At 33.8% G+C, this 19,490-nt stretch overlaps 1 protein-coding gene, 1 long non-coding RNA gene and 3 other non-coding genes across 6 annotated transcripts; all 5 read left to right on the top strand.

Moving 5' to 3' along the window:
* Positions 1-762: 762 nt before the first annotated feature.
* wu:fc47e11 lies at positions 763-3,519 on the top strand. Its single transcript, NR_120315.1, has 6 exons — positions 763-838; positions 1,034-1,125; positions 1,660-1,778; positions 2,351-2,463; positions 3,057-3,108; positions 3,355-3,519. It is a non-coding gene; the product is annotated as a wu:fc47e11 (long non-coding RNA).
* Positions 1,195-1,282, top strand: LOC137489738 (small nucleolar RNA SNORD60). The gene has a single exon (XR_015477318.1). It is a non-coding gene; the product is annotated as a small nucleolar RNA SNORD60 (small nucleolar RNA).
* LOC137496065 (small nucleolar RNA SNORD60) lies at positions 1,834-1,921 on the top strand. The gene has a single exon (XR_015477319.1). It is a non-coding gene; the product is annotated as a small nucleolar RNA SNORD60 (small nucleolar RNA).
* Positions 2,519-2,606, top strand: LOC137489740 (small nucleolar RNA SNORD60). Its single transcript, XR_015477317.1, has one exon. It is a non-coding gene; the product is annotated as a small nucleolar RNA SNORD60 (small nucleolar RNA).
* Positions 3,520-4,201: 682 nt separating the features above from the next.
* Positions 4,202-14,174, top strand: LOC103909971 (monocyte to macrophage differentiation factor 2). 2 transcript variants are annotated; one of them, XM_087236681.1, is made up of 8 exons: positions 4,202-4,352; positions 8,469-8,550; positions 9,287-9,447; positions 10,588-10,662; positions 11,580-11,681; positions 12,532-12,601; positions 12,916-13,105; positions 13,303-14,174. In XM_087236681.1, exons 1-8 carry the CDS (start codon positions 4,339-4,341, stop codon positions 13,308-13,310), a joined length of 702 nt encoding a protein of 233 aa, XP_087092807.1. In that variant the 5' UTR covers positions 4,202-4,338; the 3' UTR covers positions 13,311-14,174. The 2 variants fall into 2 exon arrangements, with proteins under 2 accessions (XP_087092807.1, XP_087092806.1); XM_087236680.1 differs by lacking the exon at positions 13,303-14,174 and having other exon boundaries at positions 12,916-13,265.
* Positions 14,175-19,490: the final 5,316 nt, after the last annotated feature.

The raw sequence follows: 19,490 nt of genomic DNA, 5'->3' as shown, positions 1-19,490 counted from the left end.
ATATGTTTTACGCAGCGGATGCCCTTCCAGCCGCAACCCATCTCTGGGAAACATTCATACACACTCACACACACTCATTCACTACGGACAATTTAACCCACCCAATTCACCTGTACCACATCTTTGGACTGGTGGGGAAACTGGAGCACCCAGAGGAAACCTACGCAAATGCAGGGAGAACATGCAAACTCCACACAGAAACGCCAACTGACCCAGCCAAGGCTCGAACCAGCAACCTTCTTGCTGTGAGGCGACAGCCCTACCTACTGCGAAACTGCGTCACTAGCCAGTTATTATTATTAATATTACCATTAATATTATTGTTATTGATCATAATAATATGTGTGTTATTGTTTTTATTGAATCATGAATTAAATATAAAGTATAATATAATTTAATAACATTTTATCCTTATTATTGTTATTCTAAAAAACTTATATATATATATATATATATATATATATATATATATATATATATATATATATATATTCTAATGTGAACATGCCATTACATTTTTTGCCATTACATTGTTATGATTTTCATGTCAATAAAACAAGTTAAACTACTCAGAGGGAGCGAGAAAGAGATAGAGGGGCTTGTTATATTACCCTAACTGCAGCTGTGTTGGCCAAATTTTTATTGCACAGAGCCTATGCAGCCAGCAGAGGGGATGCGTGTACTTTGAACGGATGTTTGATACCCTGGTGGATGGAGCAAAGAAGACCGCTTATAAAAGCCAGGCCACAAGGTTGTTTCTCCCTCTTTGTACGGCGATGTTGGTGTTGTGGGATAAGATGATTCTCTTATCGGAACGGCGCTTTTTGTGTGCAAACATGTAAGTAACGTTATTATAATATATGTTTTAAAATATATTTTTTCATTAAACTTATTAAAGAATACGTTAAATCCTACCCCCTATATTAAAACCGGTTGAAGATTTGGGAGTACATAACAAAGTTACAGTTTAATATACGTCTTAAGTGTAGTAGACTTGAAACTAATTTCCGCATTTCTCCATATTCGTTTGCAGTCCGTCTCATGATGGAGGAAGCGCATGGAAACATGGCCCTGGATGATTTTCGCCATTGTAGTTTGTCCAACATTGAACGCGACGAGCTTTCGGTAAGTGAACTGAGGTTGGACAAGTAACGTTAGCTAATCATGTAATGTGTCCTGTTAAACGTTATTATGAGCCGATGATGACTTCAATTTACTTTTTCTGACACCTCGTATGAACGCTGTTATTCAGCAGCTGATTATAAACTTAAGTCTGAGGCTCTTTAGTTTTCAAAGCTTGAGATTCTCACTATTTTGGTTCAGTTTAACAGTTGTTTTATTTGTCAATCAGCCATGTTGTAGTAATTTCATTAAAGTGTTTGTATTTTAAACTATGGTTAACTTGTTACTATTAATGTAGACTATTATTTTAGATCTCCACCTTTTTAAAGTTTGTATTAAATAAAAATAAAACCTAATATTTAAGTTTAAGAATTTCCATCAGATTTACATTTAAATCCACCCCTTCAAAAATTGCACCCTCAAATTTAGCAAGCCAGTTATTATAAATTTAAGTATCAATCGATTTTTTTTTTCTATGAATTTTCTTTTTCTTTAACAAACTTGTAACTAATGTCAGATTTTTTTTCCACATTCCAGCAGTTCTCATTGATGCAAGTGCAGAAAAATGCCTTGGAGGATTTGCACCATTGTCATTTGCACATGTTCAACATCTGCATTTGCATCTCTTAAATCAAACAGGACATGAAGGGTTGGCGGTAAGTGAACTGAGCTTGGACCACAAATCTGGTCATGTGATAAAATAAATGTGAGAGCCGCTGATGACTTCAGTTTACTTTTTCTGACACCTCGTATGAACGCTGTAATTCAGCAACTGATTATTAAGTTTAGTCTGAGGCTCTTTAGCTTAAAGCTTGGTGTATTATCACTGTTTTCAGTCCTTGAAATTTAACATTAGGTTTATTTGTCAGTCATAATTTTTTTAGGAATATTATTGTTAGTGGTGTTGGTATTGTAAACCATTGCTAACTTGTGGTTGCTATAATGTACGGTGTATTTAGCTTTTTTTTTTTTTTTTTTTTTTTTTTACCTCCGCTTAAGTTTGGATTGAAAAAAATGGAATGTCCAAGTAAATTGGCTTTATCTTCAAGGCACTATTAGTGAGAATTCCCTTCAGTTTTAAATATAAATGCATCCCTTCAAAATTTACACCCTCAAATTTAGTAAACAAGTGACTAAATTTAAGTTTGTCCATCGACTTAATGTAGAACTGTATGTCTTTTCCATTTAATATACTTGTAGCTGATGTTTGTTTGTTTCCACTTTCCAGCAGTTCTCATTGATAAAAGTGCAGAATTTCTTGAAGGATTTGCTCCATTGTCATTTGTACTTGTTCAACGCTTGCTTATGCATGTCACAAATCAAATTGAACACGAGTTGATGGTAAGTGAACTGAGCTTGGACCACAAATCTGGTCTTGTGATGAAATAAATGTGTGAGCCGCTGATGACTTCCATTAACTTTTTCTGACACCTCGTATGAAAGCTGTATTTCAGCATCTGATTATAAACTTAAGTCTGAGGCTCTTTAGATTAATGCTTGGTTTAGAGTTCTCACATTTTGGGCTTGGAATGATTTTGGAGATGCCTTAATAAATTTAACCATTTTGTTGCTGTAAACCTTTATGATGTCTTGGTTAATTTGTTATTTATTGACCACAGTTCAGGTTTTACCAATTAAACTATGGTGATAACATTTTGTATTATTATTATTAATATTGGGAATATCTGTAAGGTAGTTGCCTATGATTGTAACTTGGAGAAAGCTTATGTGGTTTGTAGAGTTTTAGTATTTCCAAGGGAGAAACTTATATCAACATGCAAGTAAAGCCCTCCCCACAGTCCAAAATTGTCAAGTGACTACAAAGTTAATTAACTTAAGTGAAATGTGAGAACTAGTGTTCGGATGTTTTTTTTTTTTTTTTTCCCTCCCCAATATTAATATGGGCTTTATAACCAATATAATACTTTTTCCAGCAGTTTTCATGGATTAATCTGAAGTTCCCAACTGGAAAGTGTTTTGCAAGAGGTGAGAGACTTCCAGCTCATTTTGTGCCATTTTTCTATCCAGTCATAAGCATCACTGACTTATTGTAGTGAGACTGTTCTTACCTTGATAATTGTAGCACATTGCAGTGATGAGAAACCGTTTGCTAAGCTGATCCATGATTATTGGTTCTGATTGTAAACTCTCTCCCTGAGCTCTTTTAAAGAAATGCTTCGTTTTGGTTTCGACTCCGGCACAAACTCAATATACTTGTCTTTTTATTTGCAGATGTGGGAAGACCAAAAAGTCAGTCTGGAGGTCTGCAGTTTGGAATATGAAGTCCTGTTTTTCCACAAATGCCAATGTTGGAAAATATTTATTCATTTTTAACCACATGTTGTTTGAGTTGATGCTTGTTAATAGAAGCTGTTGCCAAATATGCATCGTATTTCTATAAAGCAGTTGAGTATCTGGTGGTTTGTATGATATATTGAGCTGTAGGCCATGTCATAATTTTGTAAAATATGATGTGATCCTTAATTATTGTCTGATCCTGGAAAAAGTAATCTATAGCTATTCCCTATCCTCAACTTAAATAAGTGTAAGAAACTTCCAAAACCAAAGGTGAATAATAGTTGGATTAAGCATATGTGCGTAAATCAAACCTAGCCTTAACTTAAACCCTAAATGTATCTTCTAATTCTGATTGGATTGTTAAAGTATGAACATGGATGCTACTCTAGGAATATGTCCTACTTGTTGAAATCAGGTTGGTGGCAAGTAAACCTGAAAATATCACTAGTTTGTGCCCAAGTGATAACTGGTGGTTTAATATCATTACAAATTCATTTTTCTATAGTGTTAAGCAGTCGATTTTTAAAATGGAAGCTCTAGCAAATTGAATCCGCGTTTGTCCTGATTTCAGAATTGGAGTTAAGTCTAGTTTAGTAGAAGTCTTATTTAATACCTCAGTTTGCATATGTCTAGTGCCTGCTGTTTTTAAAGCATAATATAAACCGTCCTCCATCCTACACGGATGATCCACTCCAGACGTTTCTGACTGCAGGGAGACCCGTTACATGCGCTCCACTTCCGGATTATTGCTCGTAATGATCGCTCCGCTGTGTGGTTCATCACTCGGATGATGTTCCAGAGCTTGTGCATTTAATACATCAGTCAGTCGCTCATAGACGACTACAATAAGCTCCAAAAGCTGCATTTTCCCGACGTTTTCATCTAGACTCGTCGAACTGTTTTATTGCACGCGTTTAAATGAAACTTGTAAGGTAAGTAAATGTGGGAGATAAACCGGGGGGAGATGTGTTGATGTAAATTGAGTTTTGAATGGAGCCAGTAAGGCGTTATAAACAATGTCGCTTTTGTGACACCCACGCAACACAGAATGGCGTTAATGTGTTTGCGTCGTGCATTTAAATCTTTAATGTTCAAACTGTCAACTCTATTCAGTGTTTATGAGGGGGATTTTCCTTTATAAACGAGTGTTCGTTATAAAAACCGCGATGTTTCCTTGACGGATTTACGCGCTGGCTGACTGATGTTGATGGGAGTGGTGGTGTTTTTGTAAAAGCTGAATTTATTGCTCGAATTCGATTGAAATCTACACTGGGAACATGCTGTAGATATCTCAGGGGCTCGGTAGATGCATTAACGCACGAACAGCTGACATCTGGATCAGATTGGGTTATCCATGGATCCGTGCGGATGTGCTTGATAGCAAGTGCTAATGGGAAGAGACATTCTGAGTGATGCTGATGTCTGGCTGCCTCTTATTAGGCTTTTAAGTTAACATCGTTATGCTTCTTTGGCCTTTTTTATCTGAATATTTGATTTAAATTCTATAAACATTGGTTTATGGTTGCAATTAAATTTGTATATTGTGTAAACTTCAATTTCTAAAAGGTTTAGATTGTGTTTGTGTTAAAATAGAATGTGAATACAATGTTTGTGATTGTGTTCATTTAAATAACCGAGGTCTGACTTATTAAATTATTGTATTAGGCTATATATTCAATTTTACACTACAGTGTTCCATATAAAATAGATATCCATACAAAAAGATTAATTTATTTTAGGGGGATTTGTAGTAAACCGTCACCTTAGAATTATAAGGTTCTATCTGACGTTTGTCAAAATGGAGTTATTGACATTATTATTAATTGGCAACTTTTTACATTGTTTTTTTTTAAATAAATTTACATTTTAACACTTTTTATTCATTTTTTTATATAAAATAATAATGTTACACTCATACTGTTTGCTATGGAATACAAAAACTTTAAAGCTCATAATCTCAAAATCATTGAGAGTGCAGATGGAACCTTAATTCCAAGGTGATGATGTCTGAACCAGTGACTAATATAGAGAATACCACAGATTTAGGCCATGTTATTTAGGCTACTAACTATAGAAATTGGGACAGATGTGGGTTATAGCCAGGGGTGGACTTAGTGAATAGGGGGCTGTAACATTTTAACTCCAAACATTTTCTCTATAGAATTTTTTTCCTCTATATTAGTTTATGTAAATAAACTGCATGTTAAAGATATATTTTAAGTGGAAGCTTTTATCTTTTTAATGTAAATAAAATAAATTTACAAAAAAAAAAGTACACAAACTATACAGTTAATTAGCCATTTGTGTTAGACTTCAATATGTTTATGTTCAGTACGGAAGGAACGTTCCACTATTCATGGGGGCCTCTAGGTTTTGAAAAGAAGTAATAGTGTTAATTTTAATGGTTATAGACAGATTTAACAACATAGAATATTTATATAAGAGCTACTGTATATGATTAATGTAGGATTCTTGGCGTTCGGGGCATCCCTAATTTCCTGGGCCCCTATGTGGCTGATTACCTCGCTTATTGGTTAAGTTCGCCACTGGTTATAGCATATGCTTTGAACTGAATGTTGTAAATAACATCACTATAATATATTATATCAACTTTGTTGGACTAAAGTGCAGTTTATATGAATTATGTAAATGTAATGGTGTTAATAAATAACTATAAATAAACACCGTTAATTTTTCTATTCTGATTCTTTTTATTTAAGCCCTCTTATGTGAGAGAATAGCATTATAAAAAATTATTCATTCTCTCAGTAATGCACAGTTCAACATTTCCACTTCTAAACTGGCACATAATGTTCACCTCTGCATCACTTTAAGATTATTAAGTTGTTCTGTTTACCACCAAAAACAGTAATGTGGAGTATTTACAGTAGTCTCACATTCAAAAGTGTCACGTTTGGGGTAAAACAGAAACCACACACATCCTCATTCCTTTTCCGTCACAGTCTGATGTTTCCATGCCAACGGTGACATCAGCAGTGTGCAGGGATGTGTGGAAAGGATGAAAGACTCCTCTGCTGTGGTTCTCTTTGGTTATCAGCTGCCACCAACTGAAAAATATTACAGGTCACATGATTGTTAGACTTATGAGGAAAGTATAATCAGTAATTACATTAAAACACAATCATGCATATATTTGATGGATTAAAATGGCCATGTCATATCAGTTTTTTTGTAATTTGTATTGAAAATAGCAGATTTGTCTTCTCATAATGTTCAAGCATGAACTGCATTGTTATCAAAGGGAGTGAAATGCTTTTTAAGAATAAAAATAAAACAAAATAAGTACAGATTAGCGTGTGTGTTGATTTGCTGAATTGATTAGCTATGCAAAACATCCCACAAAGCAATGTTGTGTCTAATAGCCCACCAAGCAATTTTGTGTTTAGACGTCTAAAAGACATCTAGACGTAGATGTATTTGTTAAAGCAAGGCTACATTTAAACTCTGTGAGAATTTAAGGTTATTATTATTATTTTTTATTTATTTATTTGATGACTAGTCTAGTTTTGGGCTTTTCTTCGATGTCTATTTGAAGTTTCCAGACAGCTCAAATTCAGCCTTGTTTTAATAAAGCCGTGTATGTTATAACATCTATTAGACTTGCTTACTGTGAGACATCTAAACATCTTGGCTAAAACAGGGCTAAATCTGGGCTGTCAGTGAAAATATAATAGACATCTAAGAATAGACCAAAACTAAACTAGTCATCAAATACAGATTAGACAGACTTCACATATGTTATATGTTATTATACGTTATTTTTTTGTATTTGATGACAATAGTTTTGGGCTTTTCTTCGATGTCTGCCTGGTTTTAACGAAGCCATCTTTCTTTACATGTCTATTAGACCTAATTAAAAACAAAAAATATTTGCTGAGAGGCATCTAAACATCTTGGCTAAAACTGGGCTAAATATGGGTTGTGATTGAAAATATAATAGGCTAAGAATATAATTATAATAACTAAGAAAATATAATAACTAAGAATAGACCAAAACTAGACTTGTCATCAAATATAGATTAGACAGGCTTCACATATGTAGTCATTCATTGTTTTTTTATTTATTTCTTTTTTTTGTATTTGACTAGTCTAGTTTTGGGCTTTTCTTTAATGTCTATTAGATGTTCAGTGACGGCTTAAATTTAGCCTTGTTTTAACAAAGCTGTCTATGTTTAGACATCTATTAGACCTCTATTAGACTTTTTTTAAAAACTAAAAATGCTTGCTGGGAGACGTCTTAACATTTGAGCTAAAAGGGGGCTAAATCTGGGCTGTCACTATAACTGTAATAGACATCTAAGATTAGATTAAAACTAGTCATCAAATACAGATTAGACAGACTTCACACAGGTAGTCGTTCATTTTTTGGTATTTGCCTAGTCTAGTTTTGGCCTTTTCTTTGATGTCTATTAGATGTTCACTGACAGCTCAAATTTAGCCTTGCTTTAACAAAGCTGACTATGTTTAGACGTCTGTTAGACCTCTATTAGACTTCTTTTAAAAGCAAAAAAATGCTTGCTGGGAGACGTCTTAACATTTGAGCTAAAAGGGGGCTAAATCTGGGCTGTCAGTTAAAATTTAACTACTGTAAATTTTGAGCCATTCTTATACATCTATTACATTTTCACTGCAAGCCCAAATTTAGCCTTGTTTTAGCCAAGAATTCTATATTTAAATCTCCATTAGACATCTATTAGACTTCTTTTAACACACACAAAAATGTAATTGTATATTAAGCATGATTTTTGTTTGTTTGTTTGTTTGTGAGTAAATACACTCTCAGAAATAAAGGTACATAAGCTGTCACTGGGGTGGTAAATTTTCAAAAGGTACACATTTATACTTGAAGGGTCCATATTGGTACTCAAAGTATAGTACCTACAATTTATTGCATTAATATGGACCTATTTAGGTACAAATGTGTATCTTTTAAAAAGGTACCTCCCCAGTGACAGCTCGCGCACCTTTATTTCTGAGAGTGTAGCTTCACTTTATTCTTTACTTTCAACCTTTTTTTTTAATTTTAGGTTTATGAACAATCGTGCACCTTATAATAAGAGATATCAGCCCACGGAATATGAGCACGCTGCTAACTGTGCCACACATGCTGTAAGTTGTGTGTTTACTGTTTTTATGGGATAGTTCACCAAAAAAAAGAGAAAATATGCTCTTACTCAATGACATTTGCTGTTTGTTTAAACTACTTATTTAAATTAAGCTGAAACAACACAATTCTTTAGATTTTTTAGAGGGGCGACTTATTTGTTTTATTTTCAGTCCACTTAAATTAGTAAAAATGAATAAGGTAACTTAATTCCTTTACGTTGTGCCAACTCAAATCGATTTTCAAAATGGAAGTCCTTCATTATTTACTCACACTAAAGTTGTTCTTAACTTATGAATTTCTTCTATCTGTTACTCAAAACAAGATGTTGACATTTTCCAATATATCTTCTTTTGTGTTCAACAGAAAGCTTCAAAACAAATGTAAAAATGTAAAAAAAGGTGCAGACTTAGCATTCATAAAATGTTTCTGTCACTTGTTCAGTCTTCTTATTTAAAATGAAGTAAAACAACTTAATTCTTGACTGAGAATAACTGTTTCATGTTCAATCCATTTAAATTTGTTAATTGCTTTGTGTTGGGACATCATAAATGAAGATAAATGTAGAACCCTGCATTATTTTAAGTGAGTAAATAATAACAGAATTCTCTTTCTGTTGAACTATCCCTTTAAATTAAACTTTCATTTTTAGATGAACTGTTGTTTAATAATAGATGCGTATTAAAAATAAATATGACATCCACATTTGACATCATGATCTATGACTGATTTCCCCTTCAGCTCTGGATCATTCCCAGCATTGTGGGTGGGATCTTACTGTACTTCTTATCTGATGACCACTGGGAGGAGATTTCAGCATGGCTTTATGGGGCAGGACTATCAAGCCTGTTCATCATATCCACAGTTTTCCACACCGTCTCCTGGAAAAAGAGCCATCTTCGGTAAAGCTTTCATATGAGCCAGATCCATTTTTTTAAAAATTCATAAAGCTTGAGTACTGTGAATCCAGATACTACTTGACATGAATGTTTGACTGATGGGTTGCAATATGCCTTTAGTTTTATTAGATAAAATTATGTGTTTCACTAAAGCAGAATTGAATTGAACTGACATTTGAGTTTGTGTAGTTTTGGTTTGTCACAGTGGGGCATATTGAAAGACAATGAAAAATATTTGTAAAAGTTTGTAACAGCCTCGTACCTCTGTTGTATCATAAAACTATTGAGCTTCAGCTTGATATAATAAAATATGATACAATACTATGCAATATAATATAATATAATAAAATATAATAAAATAAAATATAATATAATATAATAAAATATAATATAATATAATATAATATAATATAATATAATATAATATAATATAATATAATATAATATAATAAAATATAATATAATATAATATAATATAATATAATATAATATATTCATTTATTCATTCATTTTCTTGTCGGCTTAGTCCCTTTATTAATCCGGGGTCGCCACAGCAGATTGAACCGCCAACTTATCCAGCAAGTTTTTACGCAGCGGATGCCCTTCCAGCCGCAACCCATCTCTGGGAAACATCCAAACACACATTCACACACACACTCATACACTACGGACAATTTAGCCTACCCAATTCACCTGTACCGCATGTCTTTGGACTGTGGGGGAAACCGGAGCACCCGGAGGAAACCCACGCGAAGGCAGGGAGAACATGCAAACTCCACACAGAAACGCCAACTGAGCTGAGGTTCAAACTAGCGACCCAGCGACCTTTTTGCTGTGAGGCAACAGCACTACCTACTGGCCACTGCCTCGCCTTAATATAATATAATATAATATAATATAATATAATATAATATAATATAATATAATATAATATAATATAATATAATATAATATAATATAACATAATATAATATAATATAATATAATATAATATAATATAATATAATATAATAAAGTCACAATATCAACTTTGACCACATTGTTTAACTATTATAAACTATATAGATTTTTTTTTTTTCCCAGGCAAAAGTGACTGTATGTTTTTGAGAAATGAGCTCTAACAAGTCTTTACTTTACTTTTAGGTCAGTCGAGCACTGTTTCCACATGTGCGACAGGATGGTGATCTATTTCTTCATTGCAGCATCCTACACACCTTGGTGAGCAATATGTATGAATGTTGAAATGTGAAGAACTTTGAGAATGGAGTTTTCAGTCTGCTTTAGAGATTGGCGGCTATCATAAATGGACACAGTTATAGTTGTTAGGGTGGTGAAGGATAAGAATGTAAAGAGCAAAGGTTTAAACATGCCTGTTCGTTCCTATTTGCATACTGTATATTTGGTGAAACGCAGTATAAACCCAAAGTATAATTTAAGTAAAAAAAAACAAGTAAAGTAATTAAAACTACACATCCATAGTTTATAGATTAAACTTTTTTCGAAAATCTATTTCAAGCTAAATCTAGTACCTCTACCACACAATATGCAATTTCAGACACAGTTCAAGATGTATGAATCGGGAATTGTGTTTTTATTGGAGGACCAATATTTCTGTAAAAAGGTTTTGTTGCTTAAATGTACAGCATTTTGTTTCTTATTGAATTGAGTGGATTTGAAATTTCATGGCAGTCCAAATTATTTTTAGAATTGCTGGTCCTTTTAAACATATTATGTAAAATGTCCATAAATATTGTAATATTAAAATGTGAACTTGTTTTTTTTTCCCAGATGTTACCCAAATTTGAAGTGCAGTAATATTCCTATGTGCTTAAAATTCTAAGTGAATGAAAGTTAATAGACATTGTAAATAATTATTAAAGTAAAAAAAAAAAAAAAATTTATTTAGTGTTTTTGGGTTTTCTTTTGCCACCTTCTTTAAGCACAGTTGTTTAGCCTTGAGTTCTGAATTTTGGTTGTACCTTTTATACAATTTATTCACTTGGCAGACATCTTTAGCCACACAGCGTTACAGCATATTTAGAATTTACATTCCCTGAGGATAAATCTGTGAGACTTTCACATATATTTTAATGTTCAAAGTAGTATTAATTAAGCATCTGATGGATTTATGGCAGGCTCACGCTGCGGGATCTGGGTCCATGGGCCGCCCACATGCGTTGGGTTGTCTGGGTGATGGCCTCTGGAGGAACTGCTTATGTCTTCTTCTTCCATGAAAAGTGAGCTTGTTTTCAACAACCTGTTCATTTTTTTCTTTCTTTTTTCTTTAAATTTCAGCAAGAAAAACTTTATACCACTGTGCTTCATATATGCTATATGAAATCCAGGTCTTGTTTCTTACTAACTTTAGATGCTGATTCCCAAATGTTTAATCTTGCCTATTAAACTGTCTTGCACTTAATTTAATGCAGAGATTCAACAATTTTAAAAAGTGGTAATATATGCATATAAAGCATTTTAAATGCAAGTAAGGTGTTTACACTGTAAAAAAAATACCACAATACACCATGAAAGTGTTTTTTGTTACTCCTTTTTTCTAAAGATAATCAGGTTAAAAAAAAAATTTTAGCTATAAAAAGTTTAAGATAATATTTTTAGTTAATTTGATAATTTGATAAGTGTTAGATATGGGTTGCAACTGCAATCTGCAGGAAGGTGGCTCTCCAGGAACAGGGTTGGCCACCCCTGAACTAATTGAATGCCAAAGTCTGTTTAACTGATTGTATTTTAATTACATTACATCATCAATGCTGTAACAGGAACCATGTAAAATGGAAAAAAAACTCACAATAACAGGTCACCGAAAGTTTATTAGTATGGGGAGAAACACTAGCTTGGCATATACTCTATTTGGCAACCTGCGCTTGCGTTTGTTTTGATCCGGAAATGCAATACCTAGTCCAACCACTGGGTGTCAACCCTACATAGACACCTAAAAACTGTGTGGAATCATATTTTGTTTTAATGGCAAACCACAGAAAGTATTTATTTACTTTTAAGAAACACATATGGCATTTTCTGTGCTGTGTGTTTTGTGTGTGTGTGTGTGTGTGTGTGTCTTTGTGACAGGTTTAAAGTTGTCGAGCTGATCTGTTACATAGCAATGGGGGTTTTTCCTGCTCTTGTCATCCTCTCTATGGTAAGAAAATTAATATCAATTAAAATTTCATTGACAGACTGTTCAATTTTCAATTCATCTTTATTTCTGTAGCACTTTTACAATGTAGATTGTGTCAAAGCAGCTTAACATAGAAGTTTTAGAACATTTAAACGGTCTCAGTCCAGTTTACAGTTCAGTTTAGTTCAGTTCAATGTGGTTAAATTTGCACTGCTGAAAGTCCAAACACTGAAGAGCACATGCATCGATGCGCAGCTCCACAAGTCCCACTATGTATATTATATTTACACATGTATATCGATAACTGACTGAACTGCTTTGTGTTTCCGTTACAGGCAGACAGGTCAGGTCTGTGTGAGCTTCTGCTAGGTGGCGGATGTTATGTGCTGGGCATGGCGTTCTTCAAAAGTGATGGAATTGTTCCCTTTGCTCACGCTATATGGCACCTGTTTGTTGCAATGGGAGCTGGCATCCATTACTATGCCATCTGGAAGTACCTGTACACACCTGTCAATCAACCAACCAGTACGGCCCGGTGACACACATGTGCATGCACCTAACCACAAAATCATTTCAATATATAAATTTATTTATATGAATACCACTTAAGTGCTAACATACTACTATCTAACGCATACGCAGTATTACATTGTTTTTTCTTTCTGTTGTGTTTTTTGCTAGCCAACAGCTTGACTGATTTAATTCTTGTCGCTCATTAATAGGTCTTTAACTAGCACAGAAATTACAACTAGCCTTTGTGAGACTGCAGGCATTTTGGACCTGAAGCCGTGTGCTATCCTGAGACTGATAAAGGATCCAGTCTATGGACGCATTGTGTAAAGGTTTACAATTTTCTTTTTTTTTTTCCAAATGTAAAATCACTGCCAGATCTTTTGTAAACACACTCATCCTGGATAGTAACTACTTGACTACAGTTTTAAGGTGTTCCTGTAGTGTTTTTAAACTGAGACATTCTGCCACTGCCATTGTGGAGATAATCGTATTTCTGTTATGAAAGTACATTCCGTATTACTGTGCGCAGTATCAGTTCTTCATGCTTCTAGTGTTATGCTAGTCTGGTACTTGTTTTTGGATGTGTCATGTCTTTGGAAAATGCCACAAGTGCTTAAAGACAGTGTCCAGGGACAAACATGACTGGACGGGTCACTTCATTCCATAGCTTAACAACTATTTTTAGGTTTTTCTTTTAGGTAAATGTATTTTTGAATTTAATTATAGAAAGTACATTAGAGAGTTAAGCTAGCTTACTTTTTACAGTCTGCTATTTAAACGAGGGGCTTCTTTGCTTCTTTTCTTTTGTATTATGTGTGTGTGTATATATATATATATATATATATATATATATATATATATATATATATATAGTTTAAGTCAGAATTTTTAGCTCCCCTTTGATTTGTTTTTTCTTTTTTTAAATATTTCCCAAATGATGTTTAACAGAGCATGGAAATTTTCACAGTATGTATAATAATATTTTTTCTTCCGGAGAAAGTCTTATTTGTTTTATTTCGGCTAGAATAAAAGCAGTTTTAAATTTTTTAACAACTATTTTAAGTTAATTTTTTTAGCCCCTTTAAGCTATATTTATTTTCAGTAGTCTACAGAATAATCCATTGTTATACAGTAACTTGTCTAATTACCCTAACCTGCCTAGTTTACCTAATTAACCTAGTTAGGCCTTTAAATTTGTCACTTTAAGCTGTTTAGAAGTGTCTTGAAAAATATCTAGTCAAATATTATTTACTGTCATCATGACAAAGATAAAATAAATCAGTTGTTAGAAATGAGTTATTAAAACTATTATGTTTAGAAATGCGTTTAAAAAATCTCTGTTTAACAGAACTTGGGGGAAAAATAAACAGGGGGCTAATAATTCTTACTTCAACTATTTTTTTTTTCAACTAAAATTTTTTTTTTGTCCCATTTTACAATAAGGTTTTATTAGTTATTGTTTGCTAATAAGAACTAAGCATGAACAGCACTTGTACAGCACTTATGAATCTTAGGTCAACATTTACTCATGCATTCTTGAAATCCACATTCATGCTTGTTAACATTAGTTTATGCACTTTGCCTTAACATAAACTAACAATGAACAACTGTATTTTCATTAAGTAATGTTAACTATCCTTAATAGTTAATAAATCCTTAATACTGTAATAAATGTGTTCATTGTTTGTTCATGTTCGTAAATTCAATAACTAACATTAATTTAACCTTATGGTAAAGTGTGACTATTTTTTTTTTTTTTTTTTGGAGTTTTTCAAATAGTTTTACTGCATCAACATCTAGTGAAAATATGAAAATAAAAGTGTTTCTGTTTATAAATTTTTTTTAGTTAATTTTATTTATAATTACAGCTGCTGTATGCCATATTACAACGCAATCTCACAGCAATTCGAAACCTTTTGATTTAGTGGCTAATTTGTTTTAAATCAAATGATCTCATTGCTCCTTTTAGTACGATCTGCTTATCCCCCAATGACGGTTGGTTTTAGTGGCAGGGTTGGGCGCCACGGCTCCTTTTAAAAATCGTACACTTTCATAGGATTGAACTCGTACGAATTAGCCACTAAACTGACAAAACATAAAATAGATACTTTTCTCGTGAGATCAGGCTGCGTATTACAAATAGTTTTAAAAACCGTAATAAATTAAGTGGGAACTTAAATTACTTCAGCCTGTTACACCAACATGAATTAAGTTTTCACTTTTTACAGTGCAGTTCACTTCTTTAAATTCAGTGTTAGAAACAAACTTCTGTATTAAAGAAACAGTTTACCTTAAAAAAAATAATACTTTACGCCCGTTAAGTTCCAAACCTGTATGTTTCTAGTTTTATATGTAAAATATTTCACTGCTATTTACACTAAATTTAAAACCGCTAGGGTTTTTTTTAAGCATGATTATAGATTGAAGTTAAAACCTCTCACTGCTTATACTGTATTTACCCAATAAGACACAATTAAAGGCAAAATATGTATCAAAATGGCATTTTTCTAAAAATGTTCTTAACCTGTACATGACATTGGCTAATAAAACTCTGTGACATAATTAACATACCTGAAACATATATATATATATATATATATATATATATATATATATATATATATATATATATATATATATATATATATATATATATATATATATATATATATATATATATATACATCAAAGCATATCTCTTCATCATAAAAATCTATTTAATAAAAGCAGATGAAGTGGGTGTCATGCATACCTCATTTACCAGATAATAAATAATAGATATTCTTACTGAAGTACATAAATAATACATGGAGCCACAACAACAGGTGCAACAATTGTCATGCATCCACCAAATAATTTGTAAATAGAGTGTACAATGGCTGACCCTAAGTTCCATATAACAGGCATCTTCATTTGAAAAATCCCACCTTCCACCCCTATTCCTCCTCCTTTCCTAGGTCGCTGGAATGGTGGCCCATTGGTTAGCACTGTTGCCTCACAGCAAGAACGTCACTGGTTCTAGTGCCTAACAAGCCAGCCGACGTTTCTGTGCGGAGTTTAAATGTTCTCCCCGTGCTCACATGGGTTTCCCCCGGATTCCTCCCACCGTCCAAAAACATGCAACTTAAGTTAATTGACTAATCCGGCACCATAGAAATGTACCTAGTAAGTATTTATCTCTTAAGAGCAATCACTATCTGTTTATTAGCTACTACAGCAAGGGAATTCTCGAGATCTACCTGAGCTCAAACTCCCCTCTCGCCCTGCAAGCGGCAGGGAGCCCCGCGCTCGAGGATCTTATGACAGCATGCCAAACAAGCTTTATAATCAATCATCAGCTCAGTGTGAACTCATGAAATGCAACAATAAATCATCTATTTTTTGTGTCCAATGTAAGAAAGAAAGTAATACAGGTTTGGAACTAAATGAGGGTGTAAATGTTGACAATATAAAGTTTTGAATGAGTTAATTATGATAGATATTGATAGCACACTTTCAGGATAGCTTGATTTTACTATTTTACTTTTACTGTCTGTTTACTAGCAGTCAAGGTTTGTAAATTAGCCATCTGATCACTGATCAGCCAAAGCTTTTGCTCTCAGGGTTGCTCTCACTGGCTGATACCGTCACAGTTTCTTATTTATTCTATTTGTGTTATGTTTTCCTAGGCCATGCATATTTGAATAACTGTTTAACATTGGTAATAAACTTGAACACTATCGATAACTTGAGCTTTTGTCATGTAATCAGGGCTAATAGTGGATCAGGGGCAGATTGTTAAGTCAAGTCAAACGCACACACAAACATAAAAAGTGCGCAATCTTAATTTCTTGAACTGCTGAAGTGTATAAACAAGTACTTAAATTTGTATGGCCTTTACAATCATAAAACTCGTAACGGTAACTGGATGTAACAGAATCTTTTAAAGTGTGTATTTATTTTTGGTTTACTTCTTGAAAACTAATATTTAATGTATTATGAATATAGAAAGTGTTTGGTTAATAGTTGTAATGTTTTTTGTGTAGCTACAAATGCTTGATATTTATGTTGAGATTATACATTTCACAAGCACTACATTTGTAATTTTCAGAAATATGTCATTTTGTTATTTTTATGAGTAAATTTTAAATCTTGCATTAGTGAACATGTTTATAGATTTACTGGTGCGTTTTGCTACTTTAAAGGGAAAGTTCACCCAACGAATAGTACTTCTAGAGCTCTTTTTTGACGATCTAGATGCAAAGTCTAAAGTGCATGGTGCAAAAGCATAAAGGTTGTGTCCGAATCCACTTTTGCTATTTTAAGGATAAAAAAATACAGTTTGCGCAACGGCACATGGTCCAACAGTGTTGTGCTTATTCTCTTAATGAGTTATGGGTGTGTTTTGAACATAATGTGCATTAAACCAATCAGAGTCTTATCTCCCATTCCCTTTAAGAGTCAGTTGTGTTGCACCATGCTGCATTTGCTATTTACATGGTGGACTTTGTAAGAGGAAAAACTGAACTCTAATGAGAAAACAGTTAAACAGACCATCTGCAGCACAAGGATAAAGAATGAGCCTCCTCCATTCGTCCTCTTTACTTTCTCTTTACTTTACCTTTACTCTTTACTTTACTCCTTTACTTTCATGGATAAAGAAACGGTGGAAACTCACTCCACTGGAGACATCCATTAGCCTAAATCAGGGGTGTCCAAACTCGCTCCTGGAGGGTCGGTGTCCTGCAGATTTTAGCTCCAACCCCAATCAGACAAGGGCTAGCTAATCAAGCTCTTTATAGGCTTTCTAAAAACATCCTTGCAGGTGTGTTTAGGCAAGTTGGAACTAAAATCTGCACTACACCGTCCCTCCAGGAGCGAGTTTAAACAACCCAGGCCTACATATTTAATTTAGTTTAAGCTCAAAGATTTGTTTTTAAAACTATTTCTAAATTCAGTTCTAATTTCTAGCAAACGAATGAACATAATGAAATGTGGTCAAATAAACAGAGTCATATCCAAACAGACATCCTATTCTTTTGCCCCTTATGGTGATGCAGACTTCTCCAAAACCCAAAAGGTGGACAAATCTAAGCTTGTTTTTATTAAAACAAATATAAATATGTATATAATAAATAATACTACTACTAATAATAACACTATACAAATTGTCATAAATACACTGAAAAAAGCACCCCTGAGGCAAAGAAGGCATGGAAGTAGTGGTTTAAGTATGTGCAATGTGTAATTGTCTGGACCTGCATTGGTGCATAACTAACGCGCTCTGCACTGAACGTTACAGCAGCTTTTAGTTGGTCAATGGCACGGTCAAATTTAGTTAATCAAAATAACAACATAGGGCGAAGCAGTAGGTAATGCTGTCGCCTCACAGCAAGAAGGTCGCTGGGTCGCTGGTTCGAACCTCGGCTCAGTTGGCGTTTCTGTGTTCTGTGCTGGATAAGTTGTTGGTTCATTCCGCTGTGGCGACCCTGGTTTAATAAGGGGACTAAGCCGACATGAAAATGAATGAATAAAATAACAACATGCCAACTATGCGCCTTAACACACCTCCTTTAGAGACCAGCACACCCATGAGTCTACACAGTGGTGCAAATGGATTTGCTATTGAAACAACGTGACGCAAAACGTGAAAATTTGAGTTGCGCTGGGCTGAAAATAGCAAGAAATCACGCCATGCACATCTTGCACCTTATCGCTCCGGGTGTATGATAAGACCCTCAGACTTTAATGTGTTGGTGACTAGTCTTCATTAGAACATTAAAGGGGGCTTTATATGCAAAAGAAATCCCTTTTATAAGGAGTTTAAGGAGTTTAAACTAAGTTGGCCACAGTCTGTAAATATAACCAGCTTATAATGGTAAAAACGAATTGATTCCATTTCTTATACCCACACTTGATAAAAACAGTCTGCAGAAATACTTTGCCATTCTTCCTTTGTATGGGAAAGCCCCACCCATTAGTGATGGTATCCCCCTCATTTGCATTAGTCTTGTTTTTGAATCTGCCACTTTTCTGATCAGGCATTTACAGGCTCCACCCTTCTTTTAAAAAGAGCACAATCTCATTTGAATTTAAAGTGACAGTCACCAAAACGGCACAATTAGGATAAAAACCTGAAGGGGGCAGTTTTAGAGAGTTATAAAGCATTATTTGCATGGTATTTTGAGCTGAAACTTCACATACACACTTTAGGGACATCACAGTCTTATTTTACATCTTGTAAAAAGAGGCATAATCGGTCACCTGAACTGAATCTGTGGTCCTCTATAATTCATAAAATCAGTCAAAAATACATACAGGCACCACAAAATTAATACCTGTGACCTCCAATAATACATTGAGGTCTCATTAAGTGAAATGATCAGTTCATGGCTGTTTGCTAATGTTTTGGAATAGA

Source organism: Danio rerio, chromosome 1 (genome assembly GCF_052040795.2).
Source record: "Danio rerio strain M-AB ecotype USA chromosome 1, GRCz13ab, whole genome shotgun sequence".
Taxonomy (NCBI): domain Eukaryota; kingdom Metazoa; phylum Chordata; class Actinopteri; order Cypriniformes; family Danionidae; genus Danio; species Danio rerio.
The sequence above is the reverse complement of the archived record's forward strand: the minus strand, read 5'-3'. Positions and strand labels throughout refer to the sequence as shown.

Coding starts and splice junctions, on each gene's coding strand:
- LOC103909971 (XM_087236680.1), top strand. Junction 9,448..10,587: donor TGGAAAAAGAGCCATCTTCG/GTAAAGCTTTCA, acceptor CTTTACTTTTAG/GTCAGTCGAGCACTGTTTCC. Junction 10,663..11,579: donor GCAGCATCCTACACACCTTG/GTGAGCAATATG, acceptor GATTTATGGCAG/GCTCACGCTGCGGGATCTGG.